The 27,559-nt window shown below is 45.3% G+C and overlaps 2 protein-coding genes across 6 annotated transcripts in view; one reads left to right on the forward strand and one right to left on the reverse strand.

The window, feature by feature from the left end:
* Window positions 1-2,306: 2,306 nt before the first annotated feature.
* Window positions 2,307-27,418, reverse strand: SDR42E1 (short chain dehydrogenase/reductase family 42E, member 1). 4 transcript variants are annotated; one of them, XM_049622462.1, is made up of 4 exons: window positions 9,158-9,232; window positions 6,901-7,063; window positions 4,340-4,433; window positions 2,307-3,508 (listed from the first exon to the last, which is right to left on the reverse strand). In XM_049622462.1, the coding sequence occupies exons 3-4, from the start codon at window positions 4,405-4,407 to the stop codon at window positions 2,395-2,397; spliced, it is 1,182 nt and encodes a 393-aa protein (XP_049478419.1). In that variant the 5' UTR covers window positions 4,408-4,433; window positions 6,901-7,063; window positions 9,158-9,232; the 3' UTR covers window positions 2,307-2,394. The 4 variants fall into 4 exon arrangements, with proteins under 4 accessions (XP_049478419.1, XP_049478421.1, XP_049478418.1 ...); XM_049622464.1 differs by lacking the exons at window positions 6,901-7,063; window positions 9,158-9,232 and adding an exon at window positions 27,372-27,418; XM_049622461.1 differs by lacking the exon at window positions 6,901-7,063 and having other exon boundaries at window positions 9,158-9,246.
* Window positions 27,014-27,559, forward strand: part of HSD17B2 (hydroxysteroid 17-beta dehydrogenase 2) — a 90,872-nt gene continuing 90,326 nt past the window's right edge. Inside the window, exon 1 of one of the 2 annotated variants that reach the window (XM_049622465.1) lies at window positions 27,014-27,492. In XM_049622465.1, coding sequence (XP_049478422.1) covers window positions 27,228-27,492 — 265 coding nt within the window. In that variant the 5' untranslated portion in view covers window positions 27,014-27,227. The remainder of the gene's footprint in view (window positions 27,493-27,559) is intronic. The other variant, XM_049622466.1, reaches the window with a different exon arrangement.

The raw sequence follows: 27,559 nt of genomic DNA on the forward strand, positions 1-27,559 counted from the left end.
GCAGTTAAGCCGCACCAAAATACCTGACCCGTAAAAGCCAGGAAGTGATGTTTGTTGTTTTAAGATATGTCTTGGGGGTACTGTGTTAACATGATACACCTTAGTGTAATTCATAGCATGTCTTAGGGTAATGCAACAGATCATTAATACAAGGAGAAAGACCAAGAGTGAGCTCATGAACGGTAGATGAACTCTTGTCTCAAGCAGACAGTGGACATGGGTGTAAGTGGTGAGGGACAGCTGAATGTCTCTTCCCTGGATGACAACAAGGCCCAAATAGCCATCCTTAGTTTCGTGTGGAAAACAAGAAAACCCCCACTACACTCAGTCTACTTGGTGCGAGAAAACTAAGAAGTATCTATCATTGTTCTCCAGGACCTCGTTGAAAACATGTTCTGCAAGTCTGCGATGCCTCTCAAGGACACCGAGTAGATGTCTTGCTGAACTTATCCACTCTTTCAGTGGCCTTCTCGTGCGGACACGTCATACCATTAGTGGGCTGTACGTGAGCAGGGGAGCCCGCCGTGCAGCACCTGGGCTGCTGGACTTGCCGAGGTGCTCATACAAGCGAACTCCAGGCTAAAGCAAAAGCTTCTTAAGATAGAAAAAGACTCCGAAAACCTTCTACCAAAAATGCTCACCACCACCTCATATTTATGCTTTATCTATGAAAGTACTTTCACGACATCTCATTTTACGCTCACAACCACCCGTGTGAGGAGGGTGGGTGGGTGGGTGGGTTTGTAGAAAAGGCAGATATGGGTCATTCCCAAATGAGGAAACAGGCTTCAATCGCTTGGTTAAGGCTACACAAACTATTCATGGTTGCAGGTCTCCTGGTATCAGGTTGAGTGCTTTTCTCCAAAAGATCCAGGCAGCATTAACCAGGGACTATTCACCTGGCACCTTCTTTCTACAAATAATCTCAAAACAGCTCGAATGTCACCTTCCGCAGCAATCTGCCTTATGCTTTAATACTGGCTTTTCTGAAACTGGAATTGTGGAATGGGTGAAGATCCTCTGTCTTCTTTCCACGTTGGTTCCTATGCAACTGTACAAACTGAATGTCTTACACAGCAGTCCTCAGGAGTGGCTGGAGGGTAATGACACCCTTCAAAACATTCCTCATTGGAAGCTGTTCATTGGAAGAACAAAAACCTCTTCCCGGAAGAAAAGCAGTCTATTAGTTCAGAGTTATGTTTCATTTTTAAATTACAAATAGCATCATTCCCTTGACCATCTTCCTTAATCGGATTTTTAGCCGTTTCCTAAATGTTACTCTATGCTCAGAGACCAAAACTTTACAAACACTGAGCATATGCAAACGTGCTGGTTACAGACTCTGAGGGGCTTACCCCAAAGACATTCCAGAAAGGTTAGAGCGACAGCACTAACAGAACACTAACACCTCTGAACAGAACTCCCCTGAGGAAGAAAACCCTCGTAAGGGTTCGTATCAGGAATGTACGGCAACGATATTAATTAAAATAAAGACTTGTGTGTGTTGAGTGGCACTTGATACGTCTTGTCTAATTTAATCCTCAAAAGAATCCTATGAGGTAAGACACAGTTCTATTTGTTTAAAAATCAAACCTTACCGTGTGATCACACAGGTGTAACGCCCTTATATCATAAAGGGTAAAGAGTAATTCCTAAAAACTACAGGAATGAATGGCTAATATAATGTCTCTCAAAAGCTTCCACCTCCTCAGAGGGCTGGTCTGTAGGGATCTGACCCAATTTGGTGGTTTTCACACATTTTCAAGCCTGTTAGTGTTTTGCCACTCCCGTATCAGTGCACATTTTAGTCTACTGTAACTGGATAGAGATAGTAGAGGACAGAAGTAAGTACATTTTTGACTTCTGAGAAACTCAAGACATTTCCAATTCTCCTCATCTCGCCCTGTGGCTCCAAAATGACTTCTATTGTACCCATCAAAACGAGGAAGACACAAGAAACCGCATCTCAAACTGATCTTTGCTTTTTTTCTCCTATCATGGTTTGTTTGGTACAAGAAGGTAAGAAATGAAGACTTCATCCAAGAATCTGTTCTTTTCTTTTTTTTTTTTTTTTAAGTTTATTGATTCATTTTGAGGTGGGGTGTGGGGGGGAGAGAAGGAGAAAGAGAATCCCAAGCAATCTCCCTGCCACTCGAGCTCACAAACCGTGAGATCACCTGAGCCCAGATCAAGAGTCGACTAAGTCACCCAAGTGCCCTTCCAAGAATCTATTAAGTAGCAATTTGAGGAGCCAAGATTTGCTACCAGGTATCCATTTGTATCTATCTATCTAGATATTGATGTAGATTTATTTAGATAGAGATACATTATTTAATACTGTGTTTCTTGAAAACCATCTCAACAAGTGTGATCCGATCCATGTTTCTAGCTCCTTCAGAGTGATCGAACCACAGGAGAAGGCAGCCATATGAGAACCACTATGACCAAGAGGAAGACCGTCAGCCCATCCCAAACAAGACACCCGGAGGCATGATCCCCAGGACTTCTGCCGTGGCCATGTGCTTTAAACCAGTCGACTACTTCCTGGAGGTCAAATGGCTGAGCCTCATAACCCAGCTCCTTCTTGGCCTTCTCTAGACTAAAGTAATGTGTGACGCCAGTTTTGTAAACTTCTGTGCGGGTGAGGAAGGGCTGGAAGTTGTAGACCCGACCAAAAAGGAAGTGAGCCATTTCTGTCAGGAAAGCAAAACGGTATATGAGGGTCAAGGGCAGGCGGATGGATGGGAACCTGTAGCCCAGGCCCTCCACCAGAGGCCGGAGGAACTCAAAGTTGTTCACGGGTCTGCCGTCCGAAATGAAGTAGGGCTGCCCAGAGGCCACGTGGCCCTTGGCAGCTGTCAGGGCCTCTGAGGCCAGAATGTGAGCCTGGACCAAGTTATCCACGTGGACAAATTCAACCAGGCTCCCAGGATCCCCATACACAAACTTGAAGAGACCCCTCTCAATGTAGCTCACTATCCTGGGAAGGTGCCTTTGTTCTCCAGGCCCGTAGATGCCAGCCGGCCTCAGAGCACAGGTTCTCAAGACACCATCACTTCTCACCAGGGTAGCACCATTGGCCTCCAGCACTTTCTTTTCTGCAATAGATTTGGTCCGAGAGTAGTGATCAGGATGGAGGTGAAGAGGTAGGTAAGGCAGAGATTCATCTCCATTTCTGATAACTTGACCTCCAAAGATGACATTGAAAGTGCTAGTGTAAACTAACCTTGGCACCCCTCTCCTCCTGCAAACCTGGAGGATGTGGTCTGTGCCCCCGACGTTGACTTCTTCAATCAGGCTTCGATTCAGCTGCTCCCGCCCCGACATGCCGTAAGAGGCGATATGGAACACACATGCAATGTCCACATCCTGGAAGGCTTTCTCCACATCACAGAGGTGGCGAATGTCTCCGTGTATAAACTTGACTCCCTCTGGCATGGGATGAGCAGGGCTTTTGATGTCAAAGAGAATCACGTGGAATCCTCTCTGGTTCAGAGCACAGCCTAGGCTGAAACGAGGAAAAGCAAGTTAGATCGAATCGTGACTAAGCTATGCCCGACGAAAACTGCATAAAATAATTCACCAATCAATGTGGGGCTGACCCAAGTCTTCTGGGCTTATCCTGAGTGCCCTCGCTTTACGTGTTCATTGTGCAACAATCCCTCATGTAAGCACGCGAACATTCAAAACTGAGGATCCCCGTATCCTTGCTTTTTCTATCTTCTCACGTAGATGGTAGCAACTACAGGTTCCATTTTCCCCCTCTGTTTTAGAACCCACCATCCATTCTTTGGGACATTCATGAATGATAACAGAGCTGCAAAGGTATAACTTATTATCTGGGGGCACCCGGGTGGCTCAGGCACTTGAGCCTCAGACTCTTGGTTTCGGCTCAGGTTGTGATCTCATGGTTCGTGAGTTCAAGCCCAGCATCGGGCTCTGTGATGACAGCGTGGAGCCTGCTTGGGATTCTCTCCCTCTCTCTCTCTCTCTGCCCTCCCCTGCTCACTTTCTCTCTCTCTCTCTTTCAAAAACAAATAAATAAACATTAAAAAACAGAATAAACATTATTTTAAAATGTTTTTGGTGGGCGCGTTATCTACACCCGCCCCCAATTTAATGCCATTACAAAGAATCTTTCTTAAAGTAGTATATATCTGTAGTTCTGAATTTCAATGTCTGAGCAGTGGGCAACCTAGTTCATTTCTGGTTTAACACTGTTCAAATGAGTAAAAGTCTACACTGTCCTCATGTCATGTCAGAGTCATAAGCTGTAATTTTTTTTTTCCAGCAACTACCAATAAAATAATTCCACAGACGTGTTTATCGATGCACTGACCGGAAACCAAAATAGCCACCTCCTCCTGTAATAAGGACCGTTTCCTTCGGGGATTTGCGGGAGTCCATAGGTGGTTGTCAGGAGCTCAGTGGACCTAGTAGAAAGAAATGCAACAATGTTACTGACCCCGCCTGGCCTAGTGCTGCATCAGAAAAGGGAAGCTGATAACAAGGCTTATGAAGACTCAGCAGAACGCCCGACAGAGGACGGGCACTCCGTGATGTCATTTCTCACACTTCCTTTGCTTGGAGCTCTAAGGGTCTGGGGATTGGTTGTCCCATTACCTTTCCACGTACCAAGGTCACATCTCTCAAAAGCACAGGGTTGCGGAAATGCTTGATGAGTTCTTCTGCATAACCGTACTAAGTACCTGAGATGGCCAGGAAAGCTAACCAGTCCACCATGCGGAGAGAGGTCAGTTGGTGGGACAGCTACGGAGGCTGTTTCTAAACACAGTGGATGTCACTCACTGATATTTCAACCCAGACTTCCTCCCTGTATCTCCGTGATGTGGTGGCAATCTCCCTCCCTGACTTCATCTGGCGTTCTCCCGCCGCCCACTGGACTCCCTTTGAGATGCCAAGCCCGTCTGCAACTTGAGGGCTACACACACCTTCTATTTCACCTTAGTGGGAAGGCCTGTTCTTTGCCCGGTTGTACCTTTCCCAATCGCTAGGTCTGCCTGAATGTCACTTGCTCAGTCAGGGATGCTTCTCTGACTGCCCTAAGGGAGAGCCCCTGACCTTAAATACTGCTGTTGTTTCTTCATGGCACATCTTATCACCTGAAAGTATCTTTTTTGTTTTAAACTATTGCTCTCCTTACAATAGAACATAAGTTCCATGAGAACTGAGACCTTCTGCCTTTTCCAATAACATGTCTTTTCCAGAACCTACCACGTGGCAGATGTTCAACAAATATTTGTTGAATTTACGGGTGATTTTGAACACTGTGAATACACCCAGTTGAGTAAAATTGTTTTGGGCACAAATGATGAAGGGCTCTGCAGTGTGTAAGAGTCATCGCTGTGTAAGTCAAAGAACACTGCCGCTTCCTTTTCTTTCTTTCTTTAACATTGCCATTTTCATTAAACTTCTCTCCTAAGAAATTCTGGGGGGTGCCTGGGTGGCTCAGTAGGTTAAGCATCTGACTCTAGATTTTGGCTCTGGTCATGATCTCACGGTTTGTAAGCATGAGTCCCACATCGGGCTCCATGCTGGCAGCGTGGAGCCTGCTTGCGATTCTCTAAGTAAATAAACAAACAAACAAAAGCCTGGGTTACGGAATGAAAACAACACAAAGCTAAATGAGACGGAACTCCTGCATTCTGGAGCTGACGATGGAGTGAGGCTTTTGGAAGCAGCTAAACTACAAGGTGAAAAGGAGGAAACAAGATTGCTGTCACGTGTCGGTGTAAGCAGGGTGCCGTGGGAGCACCGAGCTGGGCGTGGAGAGAAACTGACTCCGAAGAGCACATCAGAGAAGACTTCACTGCCAAGTGGGCATCAGAGCTGAAGGGTGACAACAAGAGGACTGAGGCGGGCTGAGACAGGCTGAGGGAGCATCATGAATGAACAGAATGGTGACGGGAAAGGCTGTGTTGGCCAAATATAGTGATTCAGGCGGGAAAGATAGCCTGGGGTCAGCTTGGAGACACCTCTGAGCTCCTGAAGGGGAACGTGAATTCTATTCTGCAGACAACCGAACAGCCACACGCCCTCTGGTCCTTGCAAAAGATCAAACTTTTCCCGGAGGGAAGGAGAGCCTGAAAACCGGCAAGGTCTGGGTAAGAGGTGATGGGGCTGTGCTAGAGGCCTACCAGTAAGGACGCAATGCCAGGGTGCTCTGCTGAAATCAGGAGGTGAGCCGGAGAGCAACTGAGTGAGGCCGCAGTGGGCAGCACCCAGGCGGAGTCTGAGGGGTGTGCCACCATTAACCCAAGCGACACACACAGGCTTTGGAAACGTTCTGTTTGGTTAATAGAGTTCTGATTAATAGGATGCCAGATAACAAAGTCTAAGCTTTTTAAAAAATTTTTTAATGTTTAATTATTTTTTTTGAGAGAGAGAGAGAGCGGGGGAGGGACAGACAGAGCGGGAGACAAAGAATCTGAAGCAGGTTCCAAGCTCCAAGCTGTCAGCACAGAGCCGACGTGGGGCTCGAACCCACGAACTGTGACATCATGACCTGAGCTGAAGTCAGACGCTCAACTGACTGAACCAAACTGACTGAACCACCCAGGCGCCCCAAGGTATTCTTAGTATCTCCACAAGAATTCCACGGTAAGGGATCAGAAAATGGACCAGGCCTCAGAGTCCAATTAAGAAAATCCCAACAGAAATTCTCCCTAATCTCTTAATTATTCTGTTTTTGAAACCACCCACTCCGGACCAGTCACAGGACCACAGGTCAGTCATGGCACATGTGCACATTAATCATGCTGGAATGTACAAGTGCACGTTATTAATGCTTCAGAGGACCTGCCAGGTCTATTCACCCTCCTTCTCATCAGCTTCCAACTACTGCCACAAGGATCCGAGAGGAGAACTTGTATGACTGACCTGATCAAGGGGTCAGACGAGAAAGGTGGCAATGAACAGGGGAAAAGTAATGATGGGGCGAGACGGCGAGGAAAAGAAGCCTATCCACCAGGTGGGTAAAACCTTCACAGATCACCAGCCATTAACATCCCCACCCGGAGCTGCCTTCTTGCTTCCTGGCTCCCTACATCAAAAAGCACAGGAAAAAAACACAAAAAACAAAAAACACCGCAGTAAACACATCTCCCGGAAAACTGCAACAAACTTCCAAGAACACTAAGGCAGAAGGGAGAAGAAGCGTATACAATTTTTCTTCAACTAGCTGCCTGACTTTTACATTCTTCATGGCTTCTGTTTTATTAATTAGTTACCATCTGATTCCTCCTGGGGCTGGGCACTCAGGCCAATGTTTATAATCACAATTACTTTAAGGCTCTTTCAAAACCCGGCTTAGTAATTGTTTTCCTCTGGGTGGAGCGGGGGAAGGGTCACATCTATCTGAGCAGTCATTCTATCAGATATGGGTTAAAGTTAAGTACATGATCCAAAAAAAGGAATCTTAATTACAAACAGGAAAAAATGAAATTTAAATCCGCCTGACCTCTTGATAATACTAAGATAAAGTGAGGGTAATAAAGTTGACATCTCACAGGGAAGTTATGAGAAAACTCATAAAAATGACTACGGGTACCTTAGACTTACAAAGACCTAATTAAATGCAAAGGATCAGTAATAAGAACCTTAGATTATGCACACAGTTCCTTCATCCCTTGAGTTCAAGTTGATGACGTTACTAACCCTCTGGTATTATAATGTAATATACAAATCTAGGTGCCACTGGAGTCCACAACAGATAGGAGAATTGAAGACTGCTTTCATAAAAATAAAATTTTACTACGTTTGCTTTAAGCAAGATAAAATAACTCCAAGTAGTTTAACCCTGTGATGGTGTGTTTTAAATTACTGCCCAAGTACTACCTAGAGGCAAAAGGTAACTGTGCTCTTACTGGATTGAGATCAGGAAAATACATTGAGGCTAGAGGGTTTAGAAATGGTGCTGTTCAAATTCCATGCGTGATCTAAAAATTATTTGTGTTTAATATCAAGCAAAGCAATAAAGATGTTGATAAGGAGAGTAACCCTGATACAGGTGAAGGGGGTGGGAGGTATACAACCTAAAAGGCCAAATACACTTGAAAAGAAAATTAACTGGAAAGTCGATATACTCATAACAGAGAGTAGCATTGTGGTTACTGGAGACTGGGGGTTGGGAGGAAATGAGCTGGCACAAATTTCCAAAAATAAGAGAGAGTAAGTTCTGGAGAACTAGTATACAGCAGTGTATGTGACTACAGTCAACACTGTATTATATACCTGAAACCTGCTAAGAGTAGCTCTTGAAAGTTCTCAGCACACACGCAATAATTATGTGAGGTGCCTGAGATGTTAACATACTTTATTTTGGTTATTTCACAGTATAACAAATCATCACATTGCAAACCTTAAATTTACAGTGTTAGGTCAATTATCTCAATAAAGCTGGAAGAAAAAAATATCTTAAACTACCCCCCCCCCCCCCACACACACACACTGGGCTACAAATTATGCAAGTTGTACAGGTTGAGCTAGACCTAGCTCTTGAAGCCAGGCCTGCCGGACTTCCCAGCCAGGACTCTTAACCCTGTGTGTCGCCCCCCTGGGGTTGAGACAAGGCTGTACCACCGCTGCTACTATTACTTATTATGTTTTATTTAAATCTATTCACCTTTTTACAAGAAATACATTCATTTTAAGTGGGAACCTCACACTTCCACTGTAAGTGGGAACCACCCGTCCTATGGAAAGGTAGTATTTCTAGGAACTGCGAAATGACAAGTGATCAAGTCTAGCTAGATACAGATGCCTGCTGCAAACTCTGAGCTTGGGGGGGGGGGGGGGGGGGGGGGGTGTCTGCTGTTAAACACACACACACACACACACACGAAGAAAAAAAGAAAACCCCCAGCGCCTAGACAGAGTGTGAGGTCTTCGCGACATTCTAGAAAGCCACGCGGCGCCCGGCTCGCTGGAATCCGAGAGAGCGCTGGAAAAGGAAGGCCGTTCCCATCACCGGGGTGGACGTCACTCACTCCCGCGCCCCGTACCACCTGCCGCCCGGCTCGTCCCACCCCGGCCACCACGACGCGCGGGTAGGGGCCGGGTCACCGACAGCCGGCTCGGCCCCGGGTCCCGGAGGAGCGGCGGTGGCCCTCCCGACCCAGGCCCGGGGCCCACTCACAGTGGCGAGAGTCGGCAGCGCACGCAGGCCGTGAGAGATACGCTCGCCCCAGGCCGGTGCGTCCGCCGCGACCACCCCCGCTCCGCGCGGGAGCCGTCGGGCCGGCCCCCTGGAGCCACTTCCGGGCCTCTCTAGGAAGCCCGGAGGTCTCGGCATCTCTATGATGTGCGGGTGTCTCGTCCATCCTCACCTGGGCTGGGCCAGCAGGTCCACTCCAGGAATCTCTCTCAGGTGCCCAACCCGAGTGTTCCAGCCTCGCGGGAGCCCTTGCAGGGTCATCCCTACTGCTATCCCACCTCCACTGTCTGCTTTTAGACTTCCGCCTCCGTTTTTGTGTCCCCACAGGGCTGAGCACAGTGCCTGGTAACTGGGGAGGGGGGCGGTGCTCAGCTCAGTCAGTACTGCTGGGATGGATAGATGGATGATGGATGATAGGTGGATGGATGATGGATGAGGCTCCATGAAACTACTGAATAGTCACTCTCCAGGTCTTTTCAACTCTCTAGCTCGGAGTCTCCACGTTTATGTATGTCTATATGTTTTCCCGTGTCCCTGATTTACCCTAGTTTTTTTCCGGTTCCAGGTGTGAGGGAATGAAAGCAAGACACCAGTAGCGTCTGCTACGCACCAGAATCCTGTAATGCTGTGCTTTAAAAAAAAAAAAAAAAAAAAGTTTTTATTATTTAAAAAAATTTTTAATGTTTATCTTTGACAGAGAGAGAGAGAGAGAGAGAGAGAGAGTGTGCGAGCGAGCATGACCTTGGGAGGGACAGAGAGAGAGGGAGAGACAGAATCCAAAGCAGGCTCCAGGCTCTGAGCTGTCAGCTCAGAGCCCAACACAGGGCTCGAACTCATGAACCGTGAGATCATGACCTCAGCTGAAGTGGGACGCTTAATGGACTGAGCCACCCAGGTGCCCCTAAAAAAATTTGTTTATGTTTATTTATTTTTGACATAAAGCATGCACGAGTGAGGGGCAGAGAGAGGGGGACAGAGTTTTCTAAAGTAGGCTCTGCGTTGACAGCGGACAGCCCGATGCGGGGCCCAAACTCACAAGCCAGGAGATCATGACCTGAGCCAAAGTTGGATGCTTAGCCGACTGAGCAACCCAGGAGCCCCAGTGCTGTGCTTTTTAAGGGTGCTCCATGTTGGGTTGCTGAGCAGTGGGGTTTCTGTCCAACCCCACTGATTCCCTTGGACACAGTTCCTGAAGTGGCTTGTGACCTGAGCCTTAAGGAACAAGTAGGAGGTGGCCCAAGAAGAGAAGAAAGGAACATTTTGGTGGAAAAAATAACAGGGCAAAAGCATAGAGTCAGGATTGAATGCCACATGCCTGAGGAATAAAGAGGCACTGCAGACTAATGATATTTGTGGAGATCGAAAGGAGAGGAGAGGGAGAGGAAAAGGGAGACACAGTTCTGTATAGTACTCAGACCAATTAATCTGAAGGGAAAGACCATTGTCTACATTGGGACTGTCCAGGAGGAATTGGCAAGACAGCAGAAGTCTGTAGGTGGGAGAGGGCATGATCCAGACCCCCATATTCCACCCTTTTCTCAGAATTAACCTCTTGACTGCTGCTGGAGCTTCCTCAGAGCTCTGCCGTGGTTTCAGGCCACCGCAGCATCTGAAAACACTGATACACTTTGAGGGTGTCTGTCTGCCCCTCGAGATCGTTTCTCCAGGAGGCCACACTTTCAGGGGTGGTGGTGTTCAGACAGGATGTGTTGTGATCAGCTAGGAGGTGTCATATTAATGTCTCACCTATAGTATAGTAGTGAGCATGAAGTGATGAATAACTTACGTTTCTAGTCTTTAGGCTTAGAGCAAGTATAGCAAGGAGGTAAGGAACAGACCTTAGAGTCAGAGCAGTGGGGATTGGAACCCTGGCTCTGTGTAGAAGAGTCCCGAACTGATGAAATGAGGTGAGGTCTGTGTCCTCCTCAGACCCCTCCTGGGCAATGTTAGCTGCTTTTGTTATAGATCATCTTCAAGACTACGTGTGCAACACTTGGACGGGAATATTCACATCAGCATTATTCATAAGCACTCCGAAGAAGTAATCCAAATGCCCATCAGTGGGTAAATGGATAAATAAAATGTGGTCTGTCCATACGAATAGAGTATTATTCACCTGTAAAAAGCAACCAAGTACAGGTCTTCCTTGACTTGCAGTGGGGTTATGCCCTGATGAAGCCATCGTAAATTGAAAATATCGTAGGTCGAAACTGCATTTAATTCCCCTAACCTACTGAACATGACAGCTTAGCGTCCCCTCCCTTAAATGTGCTCCGAATACTTACATTAGCCTACAGTCGGGCAAAATCATCTCACATAAAGCCTATTTTATAAAAGTGGTGAGTGTCTCGTGTAATTTGTCAAATACTGTACTGAAAGTGACAAACGGAACTGTTGTAGGCGGACAGATGGTTGTGTCTCAGTTGTTCACCCTCCTGATCGCGTGGTTGACTGGGAGCTTTGGCTTGCTGCTGCTGCCTGGAGTCACGAGAGAGGATCATCCAAAAACTTGGTAGCCTGGGAACAGATCCTTATTCCAGATTCCCAATTCCAAGTGTGGTTTCTACCCAAGGCCCATGGCTTTCTCACCATCAGAAAGTTGAAAAATCGAAAGTCACACCCCTGTAAGTCTGGAGTCAGGGGCCGTCTGTAGTGATATGGGCTACAGCATGGATGGCCCTAGAAAACATTATGCTCGTGTTTTTACTAGCCAGCTTCAGAAGCCAGTCACACAAGACCACATACTGCATGATTTCATGTATGTGAAATGTCCATAGGCAAATCCATAGAGACCAAAAGCCGATTGGTGGTTGCCAGCGGCTGGGAGGTTTGGGGTGAGATGGGGAGTGACCGCTCATGGGTACAGAGTTCCTTTCTGCAGTGACGGAATGTGGTGATGGCTGCACACCTGTGCGAATACTAAAAACCATTGATTTGTATCCTTTAAATGGGTGGATTTTATGATATGTAAATTAGACATCTCCATACAACTGTCATTAAAAACAGATTACACCTACAATATTGTCAGTCTCATTGTAATTGCAATGTTGTTTGAGTAGGAGAGGACAGAATGGCCCATCATCCTGGACATGCCCACAGAAGCGTGTCATAGGAAGCAAAGTCAATACAGGTAAAAGTTGAGGAGCCATTGCCTTAGGGAAATAAGCATAATTCTCCTTTCCACCATCTCAATATGGAGGCTTTGCGCCCCCCGCCCCGGACTCTGCTGTCACCTTCCTCCTTCTCAGGGCAAGGAGGAGAGAGTACAAAGCATAAGGAAAAGCAAGGTTTGAATAATAAATGCTTTCCAATTAGCTGCCTTGAAAACTGAGAGTCAGCTTGTATTAATCTTCATGATCAAATTACTTCATTTTGTCTCTCGTCTAACTGCTCGGGTAATTTTATGCCAGGATTATTTTAGTCATTCTAATTATGCAGGCATCAATATTTAGTGGGTGTTTACCTAACCCACTGCATACCCAGAGGTGTTCTTCCCTCAGAGACCATGGCAGTACAATATAATATGAATAGGCATGCAAGGTATAGAAATGAAGTGCCTTTGATTTCTCCATCCTTGTTTGTAAGGAACGTTCAGGTGGTGTTTCTTGAAAGAGCAACGTGTGTCCTATTCAGATGCATCTACAAAAGGCAATGCTGTCCGTGTTACCAGTTCATTATATGATACTAAATGCAATTCTTGTGCAGATGTTTCATTAGGGATTCAGTTATGCAAGACAAATTAAAATTTGCCGTTTGTTTAGGTTTTCTTTTTTGCAAAGAACCTTTCCTCGCTAGTCGCCTCGTGTTTGAATTTCTGTCACTGGCAATATCACTGACCCCCTTTTCCTTTGGAACCCCTTCTCCTTTGAGAGAATGCTCTCTCAGTCTGCTCACTGTGCTCCTCTCAGTCTTTTCCTCCTCATCCTTCATCCCGTCCTCTCCATTTTCTTTCTTTGGCCCTTTTGTATATTCTTCCCAGCTCTTAACTGGGTACAACCCACGATTCAACCTCCAGCTTTCTTTTCTTCTACATCTACATCCTTTGCCTAAAAGAAGTCATTAGTTATCTTGGTTTCAACTCTGAACCCAGCCCGAGAGACCCCCGAACATGTATAAGCTTGCCCCTAGGAGGTATTTATGGGGACCATCCACCTGTGTGAACCTCATGTCCAAAGGTGTATTCCTTATCTCAAGCAATACCTGGCATTGGCTGCATTTTTTTGACATCTTCTTTTCCTTCATTCAGATATCCATTTAATTTTGCCTTGCAAAGTGTCTTGGACCCATACTCTCTTCCCATTCCTTCTGCTTCCTTTCTATTTTCCTGAGGGCCTCCCGAAAGAGTAGTATCCCAGGGTGCCATCAGGTTAATCTTGGCCATCTTTGGAGTGTGAATATCTCTTAGACAATCCATCCTGAGGCCAGGCCATGGAGCTTCCCTCTCACTCACTTCCTCCCCTCCGGGGTCTAAAAACACCATGCTCCTGTACCACTTTCTCAAGTCCTGTGGAGTGAGGCAAAGCTGATGGTAGGATGTGAATTGGAACACTGCCAGGGCACCACATGGACCACAGGACTTGGGAATGTGGAAAGAGAGAGAGACTAGGGCAGGGGCCTCTGCCTACCAGTGGGTTGGCTCTGTGAATGGCCATTCTCCTTTCATTAAGAAGCATCCTGTTTAACTAACTAGGTGTACTCCAGCTGAGTAAATCAAAACAGTTAATTTCAATACAATCGCAGGATAATATTTTTGCTTAAATACTTTAATCTTATCGAGTGTCTTAAATATATTTTACAATAACTTTGTGACCGATATACCTCATTCAACCTATGGAAGATATTCACCATATAATTGGCACAGCCTTCCACCTTGCCAAATCCATCAGCCAGATAAAAGGATTTGAATTCTTTTTGACTTATATGCCCCAAGTGATGCTTAATGATCAGCTGTTAGAAAAAAATGATTTCATATTTCATTTTGTTTATTGAAAAATGTGTATTTATTTTGAGAGAGAGAGAGCAGGGGAGGGGCAGAGAGAGGAGACAGAGAATCCCAAGCAGCCTCTGCACTGTTAGTGCAGAGTCCGACGCGGGGCTCAAACTCATGACCGTGAGATCACGAACTGAGCCAATATCAAGAGCCAGATGCTCAACCAACTGAGCCACCCAGGTGCCCCTCATATTTCATTCTAAATAAGTATATCAGCGCCCTCATGGCGATTATTTCACTTTTGGTAGATAGATTGACCGATCGTAGAGTTTGTTATTGTTGTCATGCATTTGTTACTGACATTATTTTCATGGGAAAACGTAGAGCATGTTAAGAGGAAAGGAAGTGTGGGGCAGGGCACACTGAGCAGGAGACATTTGAGCAAGGAAATATAGGAGGCCAGGAAATTCGGCGAGTGTACAAGAGCATTCCAGGCTGAGGGAAAACCTCCACGGCAGGAGTATGTTTGAGGACTGGCAAGGAGGCCCTTGTGACTAAAATGGAGTGAATGAGGAGACGGAAGTCAGAGATGTGGTCCAAGAGCTACAGGGCACAAAACATGTGGCCGTGGAGCCATTTAAGGATTTTGGCTCTGACACTGACTCTGGGTGAGATGGGGAGACTCTGGCAGGTTTGCAGCAGACGGGTGACGTGACAGGGTCGAGGTTATCCAATGATTTCTCTGGTGCTGGGTTGAGGGTAGACTGTAAGGAGACAAGGGTGGAATCAGAGGGATCTATCAGAAGGCTGTGGCTGCATTCCAGGTGAGAGGTGATGGCGGCTCGGACCAGGTTGGCAGCAGTGGAGTGATCAGGTAGGGGGTCTATTCTGAAGGTAGGGCCAGCAAGATTCCTTGATAGATTGGATGTGGGTTGAGTCAAAGAGCTGAGTCAAGGGGATTCCAACATGAGTGTGCTCAGCTACTAGAAGGGTGAGGCTGCCCTCACTGAGATGCTGTGATGTGCTTCTGGAACACACACATCCTGAACCAGAACTTGAGTGAGCTGTGAGCTGCTAACTCTGCAGGGTAGAGGGAGGAGAAGCTGAAGGTGGTGTGACAGTAAGGGAAGGAGGAAGAGGAGGGGGTTAAAGAGAGAGTGGGAAAAGCTCAAGGAAGGACCTATGAGCTCAGTGGGGTCCACAGTGGTGGAGGTAGGAAGACATGAAGGGTCTTCTTAGAAGGTAGAGTTCCTGTCAGTGTTCTACACACTGTGGTGGCTGTGTTATCTTCCACAACAAACTACCAGAGACTGAGTGGCCTAAACAACAGAAATATGCTGTCTCATAGTTCTGGAGGCCAGGAGTCTGAAATCAAGGTGTGGGTGGGGTCATGCTGCTTCTGAAGCTCTGAGTGGAGGGTCCTTCCTTGTCTCTTGCAGCTTCTGGAGGCTCCAGGCATTCCTTGGCTGTGGCCACATCACTCCAATTTCTGCCTCCATCTTTACATCGCCTTCACCCCATATGGCACCCCCCCCTTTTTCTTTTCTATTTCCTATAAGGATACCTGTCATTGGATTTAGGGTCCATCCTGATCCAGAATGATCTAATCTAAAGATCCTTAACTTCACTGAAAGTGAAGAAGGAAGCCCCTGCCCCTCCCAAAGCCGAAGCCAAAGCAGAGGCTTTGAAGGCCATGAAAGCAGTGCTGAAAGGCGTCCACAGTCACACAAAAAAGTAGATCCACAGGTCACTCACACTCTGACAGTACAAGACATTGTGTCTCTGAAGACAGCCCAAATATCCTCAAAAGAGCTCCCCAGGAGAAACAAGCTCACCACTAGGCCATCATCAAGTTCCCCCTGACTCCCGAGTCAGCCATGAAGAAGATAGAAGACAACAACACACTTGTGTTCATTGTGGGTATCAAGACCAATAAATCCCAGATTAGACAGGCTGTGCAGAAGCTCTGTGACATTGACATGGCCAACGTCAACATGCTGATCAGGCCCAATGGAAAGAAAAAAAGGCATATGTTCAACTGGCTCCTGACTATGATGCTTTGGACATGCCAACAAAGATGGGATCATGTAGACTGAGTCCAGCTGGTAAAACCTAAATATAAATTTTTCACCATAAAAAAATTAAAAAATAAGGAACAAATAAAGATCTTTAACTTGATTACACTGGCAAAGACGCTTTTTTTCCCAAATAATGTCACATTCGCAGGTGCATGGCGCTAGGACGTAGACATATCTTTTTGGAGCCACTATTCACCCCACTACAGTGACGTACATGATTCCTCTACCCCTCCTTCTCTCCCAGGCCCAACTCCCAGGTCTTTAAAACTAGGAGGCACTTCACTACAGTTGACTTTACTGCTATACATTTTGTTTTGCAAACAGAAAAGAGAAGTTGAATTTCACAATGAATCCAGAATGGTTGAGAGAGGCAGTGACTGACAAGACACAGAAAAAATTCTGGAAGGGTAGGTCCCTAGGATCTGGAAGAAACCTAGGCAAGGCTGTGGGATACGGAATTTGAGCCAATATTATCTGGATCCCAACGTTTGGAAAGTTCTAGCTGATACCTGGGTTATCAGGACACAAAATATGATTATACTATATATTCTACTTTGTAAGCTGTCCTCCTTTCTCAAGAAATATTGCAAACATTTCCCCAAGTCATTAAATATTCTTCAACAACATGATTAAAAAAATTTTTTTTTTACATTTATTTATTTTTGAGAAACAGAGTGAGACGAAGCATGAGCGGGGGAGGGACAGAGAGAGAAGGAGACACAGAATCTGAAACAGGCTCTGGGCTCTGAGCTGTCAGCACAGATCCCGATGTGGGGCTCAAACCCACAAACTGTGAGATCATGACCTGAGCCGAAGTTGGAGGCTCAACCGACAGAGCCACCCAGGCACCCCTACAACATGATTTTTAATGGCCATATAGCAGTCCATCAAATGAAAGTACTGTAATTTATATAACAAATCCTTTATGGTTAGCCATTTAGGATGCTTCTATGCTTTACATATGATAAATAACACTGAAATGAACAACTTCCTTTATAAATCATCATGCACATCTTTGATTATTTTCAAATGGGCTCATTTTAAATAACCATGAACAATTTTGCAATAGCAATTTCTGCTCATTGTTTTTTTTATGAACTCAAACTTTCCCTTCAGGCAAAAGGAAAAAAAAAATGGAAAAGAAGTTCCTGGAACATCTGGCTTATGGTGTAATTTACTTTTGGTATTCAGCTGTGCTCCCAAATTTTGAAATGTTGTCATTCTAATAGACTCATCCTAGATTTAATCTCCCTTCTGGAGATACAGATGCAAGTATGTTTTCTTCTGTGAACTTCCAGCCTGGGAGCCTTGACTATATGAGGGAAGCCATGCCAAACTGTACATTGGTTGCTTTCATCCACTTCTTCTCAATTTGTAAGTCCCTAGAAGGAAGGGACAGAAACTGAAAGAAAGGAGTTTTTGTTGACACCAAGAAGATCCTTGTGATAATGGCTGCCATTGAAAACTCTGATATGCCAGGCCTTTTACATATATTAGCTTTATAACCAATATGAGGTACAAATTATTATCCCACTGTTGGTGCAAGACTGTGGCTCAGAACAGAGAGGGCAGTTCACACAGTCAAGTAAATAGCAGAGCTGCATTTCAGAACTTAGCTCACTCAAAGCTACCGTATTGTCTGTTAGTGAGACTCCTAGGTTTTTGAATTTTGAACACTGGGAAGATTTCACACCAAAACTTGGGGAGACATGTAGGCTTGCCAGCTTTTAATTTTGCCACGTAAGGGCATCAAAACAGAAGCAACAACTAGCCTGTGATATCCTATCACCACCATTTCATTCACCAAAAGGTATTTTAATGCCAAAAAGAGAGGAAAGCTATAGTCTCTGAAGGTAATCCTTTAAATTGTATGAATTCAGCTTATGAAGATCAGTAGATTGCACTTAATGCAATCCATCAGGTCACCATGGACCAGTGAAAAGTGGTTACCGTCTCTAGACCACATTTAAGAATTGCATCCAGGGACACCTGGGTGGCTGTCGGTTAAATATCTGACTCTTGATTTCGGCTCAGGTCATGATCTCCCGGTTCATGAGATTGAGCCTAGCTGTCAGCACAGAGCCTGTGTGGGAGTATCTCTCTCCTTCCCTCTCTGCCCCTCCACCACTCGTGCTCTCACTCTCTCTCAAAAATAATCAATAAACTTAAAAAAAAAATAATTGCTTTCAGAAGTCATGTTACCATCAGTGCCTTGATGGAATGATTGCTCGGGCTTGGCTGACAGACATGGAAGGAGATCCGTGGCCTTCCTTCTGCTGCAGGAAGAAGCTGGCAAAACATTCATTCAGTCATTGAGAGTGGGGCATTCATGCCATTATTCTCTTCTCTATTCAGGGTAGAATTTTCATACTCTGGTCCTTCCCAAGAGGGTGGAAAGGAAGTGAGGACAGAGACAGAGGCTATAGATTCATTTCAAGACATTTAAGGGAAAAGGAGAAGGGAGAGAGATCTGGATACATGGGCAGAAAGATTTGTATACATGCTGATTCCTTAATGTATCTCTGAGAAGTAGATCTGTATTAGGTGGAGACCCCTTGTCGGTAAATAAGTGGATAAGTCAAAATAGAACTCAGGGATCTTTCAAGCTGGCTCTTTACTAATGTTATTGTTTTGATACACAATGTATGGGAGGTAAGGACAATGGGTTAATAAGTGTATGGTAATGTGTGTGGGTTTCACTTTTTCATTCTTGACGCCGTTCTGCTCTTTGCTGTGGTTAGTGCTAAGAAGAGAAAGCAATGAACCCAAGAACAAGATCAGAGATCAAAATATCAGGATTTAGCACACCACTTCCTGTTGACAGAATCTCTAACTTCTTCCTTAAGTCTCATGAGTGTGAAGTTCTATTGTCTTAAGAGCAGGGCCCTATACCTTTCTCACTTTTGTTCCCAAATGACAGTCCATTGCTTGCTGCCAATTAGTGACAAAACTTTTACCATTCTGGGGGGCTCTCTGAAAAATGAGGACAATATAAGAAGTTTCTCATAAAGTTTAATTTATTCAGTATAAGAGACCACATTTTATTCTGACACTGTCTACTTTTCTTTAATGTTAAAATATCTTTTCTTTTGTGGACCGTTGATAGTTGATTTTTTTTATTAAAAAAGCTTTTTTAATGTTTTATTTATTTTTGAGACAGAGAGAGACAGAGCATGAGTGGGGGAGGGGCAGAGAGCAAGGGAGACACAGAATCTGAAGCAGGCTCCAGGCTCTGAGCTGTCAGCACAGAGCCCCATGTGGGGCTCGAACCCACGAACTGTGAGATGATGACTTGAGCCGAAGTTGGACGCCTAACCAACTGAGCCACCCAGGCACTCCCGTTGATAGTTGATTTTTAAATGCATTTTCACTTGGCAAACTTAAATAGTGGAGATTCAATGTCTACCCCCCACCTTTTGAAAAGATTGCACAGATCTATGAAGTACAAAAGTTGGGAAATACTGATCTAGGCAGTTTTATTATTTAGTTGCAGTCCAATTATTTAGTTACAGTCCCAGGAAATTACTGGCAAGAATCACATGAAAGATTTCTAAGAAGATTACACAGGAAGAGTTTTGCAACATAAAAACTTCTAAACTTATAGGTAGGATAACTTTCTCTATAATGCTAAAATTCAGACTTGGATTTTATTTACAAACACCTTCGATGTCATGGGCATATTCATGGATTAATTACTCCAAGAAGCAGTTCTGAGCTCTGCAAGCCCTATGCTCCCAATTTTTGTCTTTTTCAAAAAGAGAAAGAAAATGTCTTCTGAAAACCATGGAAGAGAGAGGAACTGATTCTCATTGCGGGTCTTATGAAAAAGAATGGTTTGGGTAATCTTAGAAGAGGAATCAACAGTTACTGGGACCTAACATGACTGATCAATAAATAAATATTTCATATTAGAATTCCTCTACTGATTGGTGGAATGAATAAACACACTGATTTTGGATTTCAGTAAGGGATTTGACAAGGTCACTTTTGATATTACTGTTGGCAAGATACAGAAATGTCAGATGACTAATATCAACTTGAAAGAAGGTTTCCTGAGGTATGTCTCTGATAGCTATATTGTAATTGTCTATTTACTGGTCTGCTCCCTAAATAGAATTTAGGTTCCTCTCTGAGGGCAGGAACCAAGTCATTTTACTGACCGTTGTATTCTCAGTACCTTGAACAGCACCTGGCACATAGTAAGAACACTGTAAATACGTGGTGAATGAATAAATATCTTATGAAATGCCTTGCTTTTACACTTATAAAGCTATGAGAAGGTTCACTTAGATTCTTCCATGATGTGTTGCTAGGAGGAGGGAGTAGTGGACCCAATCTTAATAACATCAAATTTAACAGTGTTTCCATTTTGATAAAAATAAAATATCTTACAAGCATAGGGAGAGTTGAGCCTTACCAGATGGTTTAAAAAAGACTTAGGAACTTTGCTTCTGTTAATGGCTGATAAGATAAACAGGATCAACTCTCTTGCTGAGAGCTTATCCAATAAAGCCAGATAAAATATAACACCTATCTCCTCAAAGCCATCAAAATACTGCTAGAAAACAGCTGATGACCTGAAATTCTATGTTCTTGAAGTGAAAACATCCTTCAAAAATGGATAATGAAAACATTTTCAGAAAAACAAAAACAAAGATTTTATCACTAGCACCTATACTAAAGAAAAGTGATCTCAGGGGCAAGCGTGGAGATATGGGAAGGAATGAGAAGCCGCAAAAGAGTAACTTCTTTGTTGGACAATATAAATGAATGTTGACTCTATAAAACAAATATAAAAACATCCTGTGGGATTACGACAACTATACCATATACATCCAGATGGTGGGGAGCGGTGTACAAGTGTTCAAAGGTCCTGGCATGAGGTATATACCAAGAAAGCAAAAATAACAAGTCACGTTGGTCTGTGAGAAGTCATTTAAGTAACTGTTAAAAGCATCACAAAGAGTGCACAACTGTCAAGGTAATGAAGGGGGAGCATGGAAAAATAACAAAGAATGATTAATTCAAAGGAAGCCTAGAAAGTAGAAGAAAGGTAATGTAGAATAGAAGGGACTAACAAAAGGTAAATAGTAAAACAAAAGATTTCAAGCTAAACATATCAATACTTATATTAAATGTAAAGGAACTAAGTTGTTTACTTAAAAGACAAAGATTGTTATACTGGAAAAGAAAAAAAAAGTGCCTAGTACATGTTGCTTTGAAAAGACATATCTGAAAGGTAAGAATACAGAACAATTGAAATCAGAGAGGTAGGAAAGACCTAACTGATATGCATGGAACAGTGGAACCAACCACAGAATATACATTCTTTCTAAGCACATGTGAGCATTTATAGAAATCAACTGTGTGATGGGCCATAGAGTAAGACTGAAGATATTTCAAAGGACTGAAATCACACATAATGTGTTTTTCAACTTGAGTAAAATGAAGCTAGAAAGTGCAATAATATATCATTAAAATTTCCCATATGAAATTATTAAATACAATTCTAAATAACCCATGTAACAAAGAACAAATCCTAGTGGAAATTATAAAATATTTTTCAGTCAACTAACTTGAATTATAATTTTTTAAAAGTAAAGTAAATAAATAAAACATTTTCCACTGAACAATAATGCAAATAATACATATCAAAAATGGGGGATGCAGCTCAGACATACTTAAAAATATAGCATAGCCTGGGGTGCCTGGTTGGCTCAGTTGGTTAAGTGTCTGACTTTAGCGTGGGTCACGATCTCATGGTTTGTGAGTTTGAGCCCTGCATCGAGTTCTCTGCTGTCAGCACAGAGCCTGCTTTGGATCCTCTGTCCCCCCCCACCCCCATCTCTCTCTCTCTTTCTCTCTGTCAAAAAAATAAACATTAAAAAAATACGTATATATAGTATAGCATATAGTTTAGAAAGAACAATGGTTTAAAAAAACATCCATCTACAGAAATTAGAAGAAATTAGGTGCCCTGTAATCCTATAAAATCAATAAGATATAGACCTATTTGGAATTAATTATAACTGTGCAGTTTAGACGTCTTCTCCCCACACATGTCAATAACAGAACAACTTGATCTAGTCCCAACTTCGGGTTGTCTTCTCCTGGTGTTTTACCCTCTGACAGTATGAGATGGAGAATGAGATATATATTTGTACAATTCCAAATCCACATTTAAAACATTACTTATCATCTAAAAGTGTAAGAACCACAACAAAACTTGGGTTACCAGCAAGACCACCCCGGTTACATTCACCAAAACGACATGTTCTTCAGCTATTGCAACAACATGATTTTTTAAATGTTTGAACTCTGAACAATGTGGCTGCCTCAGGCACGTTGCACCATATTCTGCTGTGTATAAGGTGCAGTTAAGAGAAATGAGGACTATCAACCTGGAGAAGGAAGAAAGCAATCTTCAAATAGTTGAAAGAAGCGGGAACTAGATGCAGTCTATGTGACTCCAAGTGACAAAGAAAGGACAAGTACCACGGTCAAGCTTGGTCTAGAGGAGAACTTTTTTTTTTTTCTTTTTAAGTGTATTCATTTATTTTGAGAAAGGGAAAACATGAGTGGGGGAGGGTCAGAGAGAGGGAGAGAGAGAATCCCAAGCAACCTCCACACTTGTCAGCACAGAGCCCCATGCAGGGCTCGAACCCACGAACCGTGAGACCATGACCTGAGCCGAAATCCAGAGTCAGACACTTAACCGACTGAACCACATGGGTGCCCTGAGGAGAACTGGAAAGTCAGACTTCAAAGGCTTTGCTGTGCCTGTCATCACAGGTGTACTGACCGTGGACAAGATGACCACTTAGCGGAGATGTTACAGACAGAGTCCAATGGAAAGTTACTTCTTCACATTCCCTTCTATACTCAAGAGTCACGGATTCTAAGAAAGTCTTCATTTTAGGATTCTCAGCAATGTTTCTGTTTGTTTGCTTTGGCCCAGGGTGGGAAATCCTCTCTTTTGGGTAAGATATCTTGTCTTCAGAAGGTGCCTTCCAAAAGGCACCTCTGTCGGTAGAAGGAAGCAGCACATTGACCTGTTGGCATCATTAGCAAGAATATAACTTAAAAAAATTTTTTTTTTAATATTTATTTATTTTTGAGAGACAGAGACAGCATGAGCAGGGGAGGGGCAGAGAGAGAAGGAGACACAGAATACAAAGCAGGCTCCAGGCTCTGAGCTATCAGCATAGAGCCCCATGCGGGGCTTGAACCCATGCACCGTGAGATCATGACCTGAGCCGAAGTCAGGCGCTTAACCGACTGAGCCACCCAGGCACCCCAGCAAGAATACAACTTGATCCAAATGCCTCCTTCCCTTAGGAAAGCTAAGGATAAACTTGCAAAAAAAAAAAGGGGGGGGGACACTTCCAAGAAAGGATGGCCTCAAGGACAGCTCTAAAACAAAATGAGGGGGACAAAAAGGAGATACAAATCAGCTCAGCCAGAGAGAGGAAGTCCTCATTCAGAGGCAGAACCGCCCTCTGTTGGACTAGGACCCTGTGGTCCTCTGTGTTCCCAGTTGGCTAAAATCCTTCCTTTCCCCCCACCATCCAGCCTCACTAGTCACGGCTCCTGCAGCAGCTGTATGCCAAGGTCAGGAACTGGATCCATATTACTCACTGCTGAACTCCTCCATGGCCGGTACAGAATGTGCCACCCAGAAGGCACTCTGTAGAGTTTTGCTCTTTCCTTATTCTTTCAATGAGTGTAAATAAAGTACATGCAAAGGGACAGGCACTAGGCTAAGCATTTAGTGCGCAGGGAATAAAACCCAAAAACCAGATGAGGTTCATGCCCTCATGAAGTTTATTCATGGTCTATCGGGGGAGACAGAACAATTAAAAAAAATTTTTTTAATGTTTATTTATTTTTGAGAGAGAGAAAGAGAGAGAGAGGGAGAGGGAGAGAGAGAGGGAAGTGTGAGTGAGGGAGGGGCAAAGAGTGGGAGACACAGAATCTGCAACAGGCTCCAGGCTCTGAGCTGTCAGCACAGAGCCCGGCACGAAGCTCGAACTCACGGGCTGTGAGATCATGACCTGAGCCGAAGCCGGGCGCTTAACCGACTGAGCCACCCAGGCGCCCCTGAGACAGAACAATTTTAAAAATAAACAATCTGGGTTCAGAATTATGAATGGAGCTAACTGCAGGTAAGGGGTGAATATGGTGGTGATGGAAGATACTCAGGCTGGGAGGTGAGAAGTGACATTTAAGCACGTGTCAGATGGATGGCAAGGGGACGTGCTGTGTGGCGAACTGGATGGAGAAATAAATGAGTGAGGAGAAGGCTGGCAGGAACCTCTCCTCCTTCCCAGGTGAAAAGGGCTAAGAGGCTGAGAGTGTGCCCAACAAAGAGAAAAGTGGCTATTTAGTGCCACGTGCAATGCAAGATTCATGTTGTTCACTTTTAAAAACAACCCTAGGGCTGGGCTCCCTTTCTTTAGAAGAGGAAACAGAGCCTCACGGAAAGGCTAGGAAGTAACTGAGTCAGGATGTGAACTCAGTTCCATGAGGCTTTACAACTCACCCTCCTAATATGTGTACCCCCGGCCCTGTCGGAGGGCAAGGAACATCCTTACCTAGAGTTCCATGTCATGGCAGCTTTGGCCCGCCCCTACGGAGCCCCAGGACTGAGCAGCTGAGAAGCCTTGGGGGCCGCTACCTGGAGAAGATTTGCTTCATCTCTGGTGGGCGTGCACATATCTGGAAACCCACCAGGGTGCTCAGCCCCAGCCCCAGTGTGGGACCCATTGAGAAAGAGCCAGGGGCCCCAGCCAAGAGCCAAAACCAATCCTTCACCCTCACCTAGAAAGCTATCTGACATCACAGCTATCCTGACTGAATCCTCCTGGGCTGCTGAGGCCACGAGGCCCGGGGAGGCGCCCGCACCTGGGATGTGCACATGGCTGATGGAAGGGAGCTGGGTGTGTGGAAAGAAGGAGATCTCAGGTCCAGCCAAGGAATTCAGATCCTCACCCCACTGTTTCCTGGCCTGGAGCCAGCAACGTCTCCCCACCGCAGGTGTCTGTGTGGCTGGGAGGGCAGACAGGAGGTGCCGTTGCCCCACATAAGACCCCTGTAAGGGCTTTGTCACCACCCCACCCAGTTCCACCATACGATAAGGTCCACAAGTCATTGCTTCCCACCTGGTCCCCTTGTGCCTGGAGATAGCTCTGAGCCCAGGAGCGCTGCCTTCGCAACTGGGCGGGCTGAGGGCAGATGAGCAAGGCTCATCTGAGATCAGAGACAATTTCCCCAACTCCCTGTCCCCAATTCTCTCTACCTCCATACAAGATAGACTCCTCCTGCCTCCCCCACGTCACCCGTGACTGGAGTCCTTGTCCTCCTCCTGGCCCCTCAGCACATGCTATATTCAGCCATAGTTGGGGACGAGTATATATTCCCCTGGGCACTTTATCCTACTCCTGAAGTTCTTCCTTTCTTGATAAAAAGCACGAATCGCCAGCATTTCTGGGGTTCCTTCTGGTGTGCCAGGCAGGATGAGCTAAGTGCCTTTACCTCGGTATTTTTATTATTTTACAGCTGAGAAGGGGTCTATTGGGGTGGAGTCACCCACCCGACTCTCTACGTATTAAGTGCCAGGGCTCAGGTGAGATTTGAAAACAGGTAATCTGACCCCCCAAGTGAGATATTTTCTTATCCCTCTGGATATGCCAACACCCAGTCTTTATCAGAATTCCGGCCTCTCAGCCAGGTGTCGAGCACACAGAAGACACGCCCCAAGCCCAACCCAGTGGTGGCACCCTCTGGGGCTGTCGGCATCGTTACTGGTGGTTGGTAGGGTGTCAGGGTTCCAAAGAGCTGGCTCTTGAGCCAGTGACTTATGGTGCGGTCAGGTACCATTGCCCTTATAAAAGGAAAGTATCTCTCCCAGCTACAATTTTCCTCTTTGCAAATGAGCATGGTAATACCCACCCTGAAGTGTTTTTATGAGGTTCAAACAAGGCTAAAACAGGGAGGGACCAGTACATAATATACTGATTGCCTTTTATATTTTGCCTAAAGCAGGCAGTAGAGGGGCTCAGAGCCGCTGGAACAAGGCTGCCTGATGCCCCCACTTTGTGATCTTGAGCAAGTCTCTTGACCTTCTATGCCTCAGTGTCCTCTCTTGTAAAACCACTACAAAACCAGAATCTACCTCGCAAGGAGATTACATTCCAAGAGACTGAGGGTACTGACTGCCGAGTCCCAATGCCTAGAGCAGAGCTCGGCAGAGGAAAGGATCTCAGGGAAGAATGAATGGATAAGTAGGCGAAGGAAAGTGGCCCCCGGCACAAATAAATACCAATAGATAGTGACCGTGGTGGTTGTATTAGCCTTGCTCTTATCTCTGCCTGGCATGCCTCCCCTCTGGCAAGACCAGCACATCGGCCAAAATCTCTTCCTCTGGATTTTATATTCCTCTCCATTCAACATTTCAGCCTGTCGGAGATGGGAGATGGATGGCAGGAATGCCAACTCAGGACAGCCTTTCCCTTCCAGATCTTCCAGACCTCTCTGGTTGCCTGCGTTCACACACACACACACACACACACACACGCCTGAGTCAGAAAAAGAATTTGACAGTCACACCACCGGCTCCTGCCGGCGAAGAGTTTTTCTGTGAACTAAAGGTCTTGTTATTCACTGTTTGGATTGAATTCTGTCAATTATTATCCACCTGGTTATCTCTCCAGAGGTCACGGAAAGGAAAAAAACGTGTGTGTGTTGTGGGTGAGTACGTCTACGTGTCATGTGTTGTTTCCATGTGTCAGGTGGCGTTGGGGGAGCTGCTGAATGGGAAGAGGTCTGGTATTTATAGGGATCGGCTCCCCGGTTTCAATGACCCACCAGGAAATACATGCCTGCGTGAGTGTGCTTAATCCGTGCTCATCCGAAGCGTGCCGGGGTTCCTTTCTCCCCCTCCCTCCTTGACTCTCTGTTCATATATCCCAGGCTGCCTCCAGCCAGCCTTTGCCCACTCGTCTCGCTGGTCCTGAGCACACAAAGGTGCAGGGCGTTTCTGAGAATGAGTACCTTCTCTGAGACAGCATGGCTCTGCCTGGCTGTCCCCGCAGCACTGGGAGGAATAGTTCTTTACAAACTCAAGAAGAGCCCGGGGCAGGTGGGGGGGAAGGTGGTCTGCCTGGGGGGCCTCTGGGCAGGGGCTTACCTGCTCAGCCTGTCCCTCTTCTGGGGCTGGGTCCTCTTCCCCCTGTCCTGTTTCCTCATGTGTGCTTACTTATCTGGCCACGAGTTTTTACCTGTGGATCAAAAGGCGGTGCTGATCACAGGTAAGCGGACGGCACTGCAACTCTCACTCAGGGCAGGATCTGGCATTTGCCTCGCCTCAGCGTCACT

Source organism: Panthera uncia (assembly GCF_023721935.1).
Source record: "Panthera uncia isolate 11264 chromosome E2 unlocalized genomic scaffold, Puncia_PCG_1.0 HiC_scaffold_20, whole genome shotgun sequence".
In the NCBI taxonomy this organism is placed as follows: Eukaryota; Metazoa; Chordata; class Mammalia; order Carnivora; family Felidae; genus Panthera; species Panthera uncia.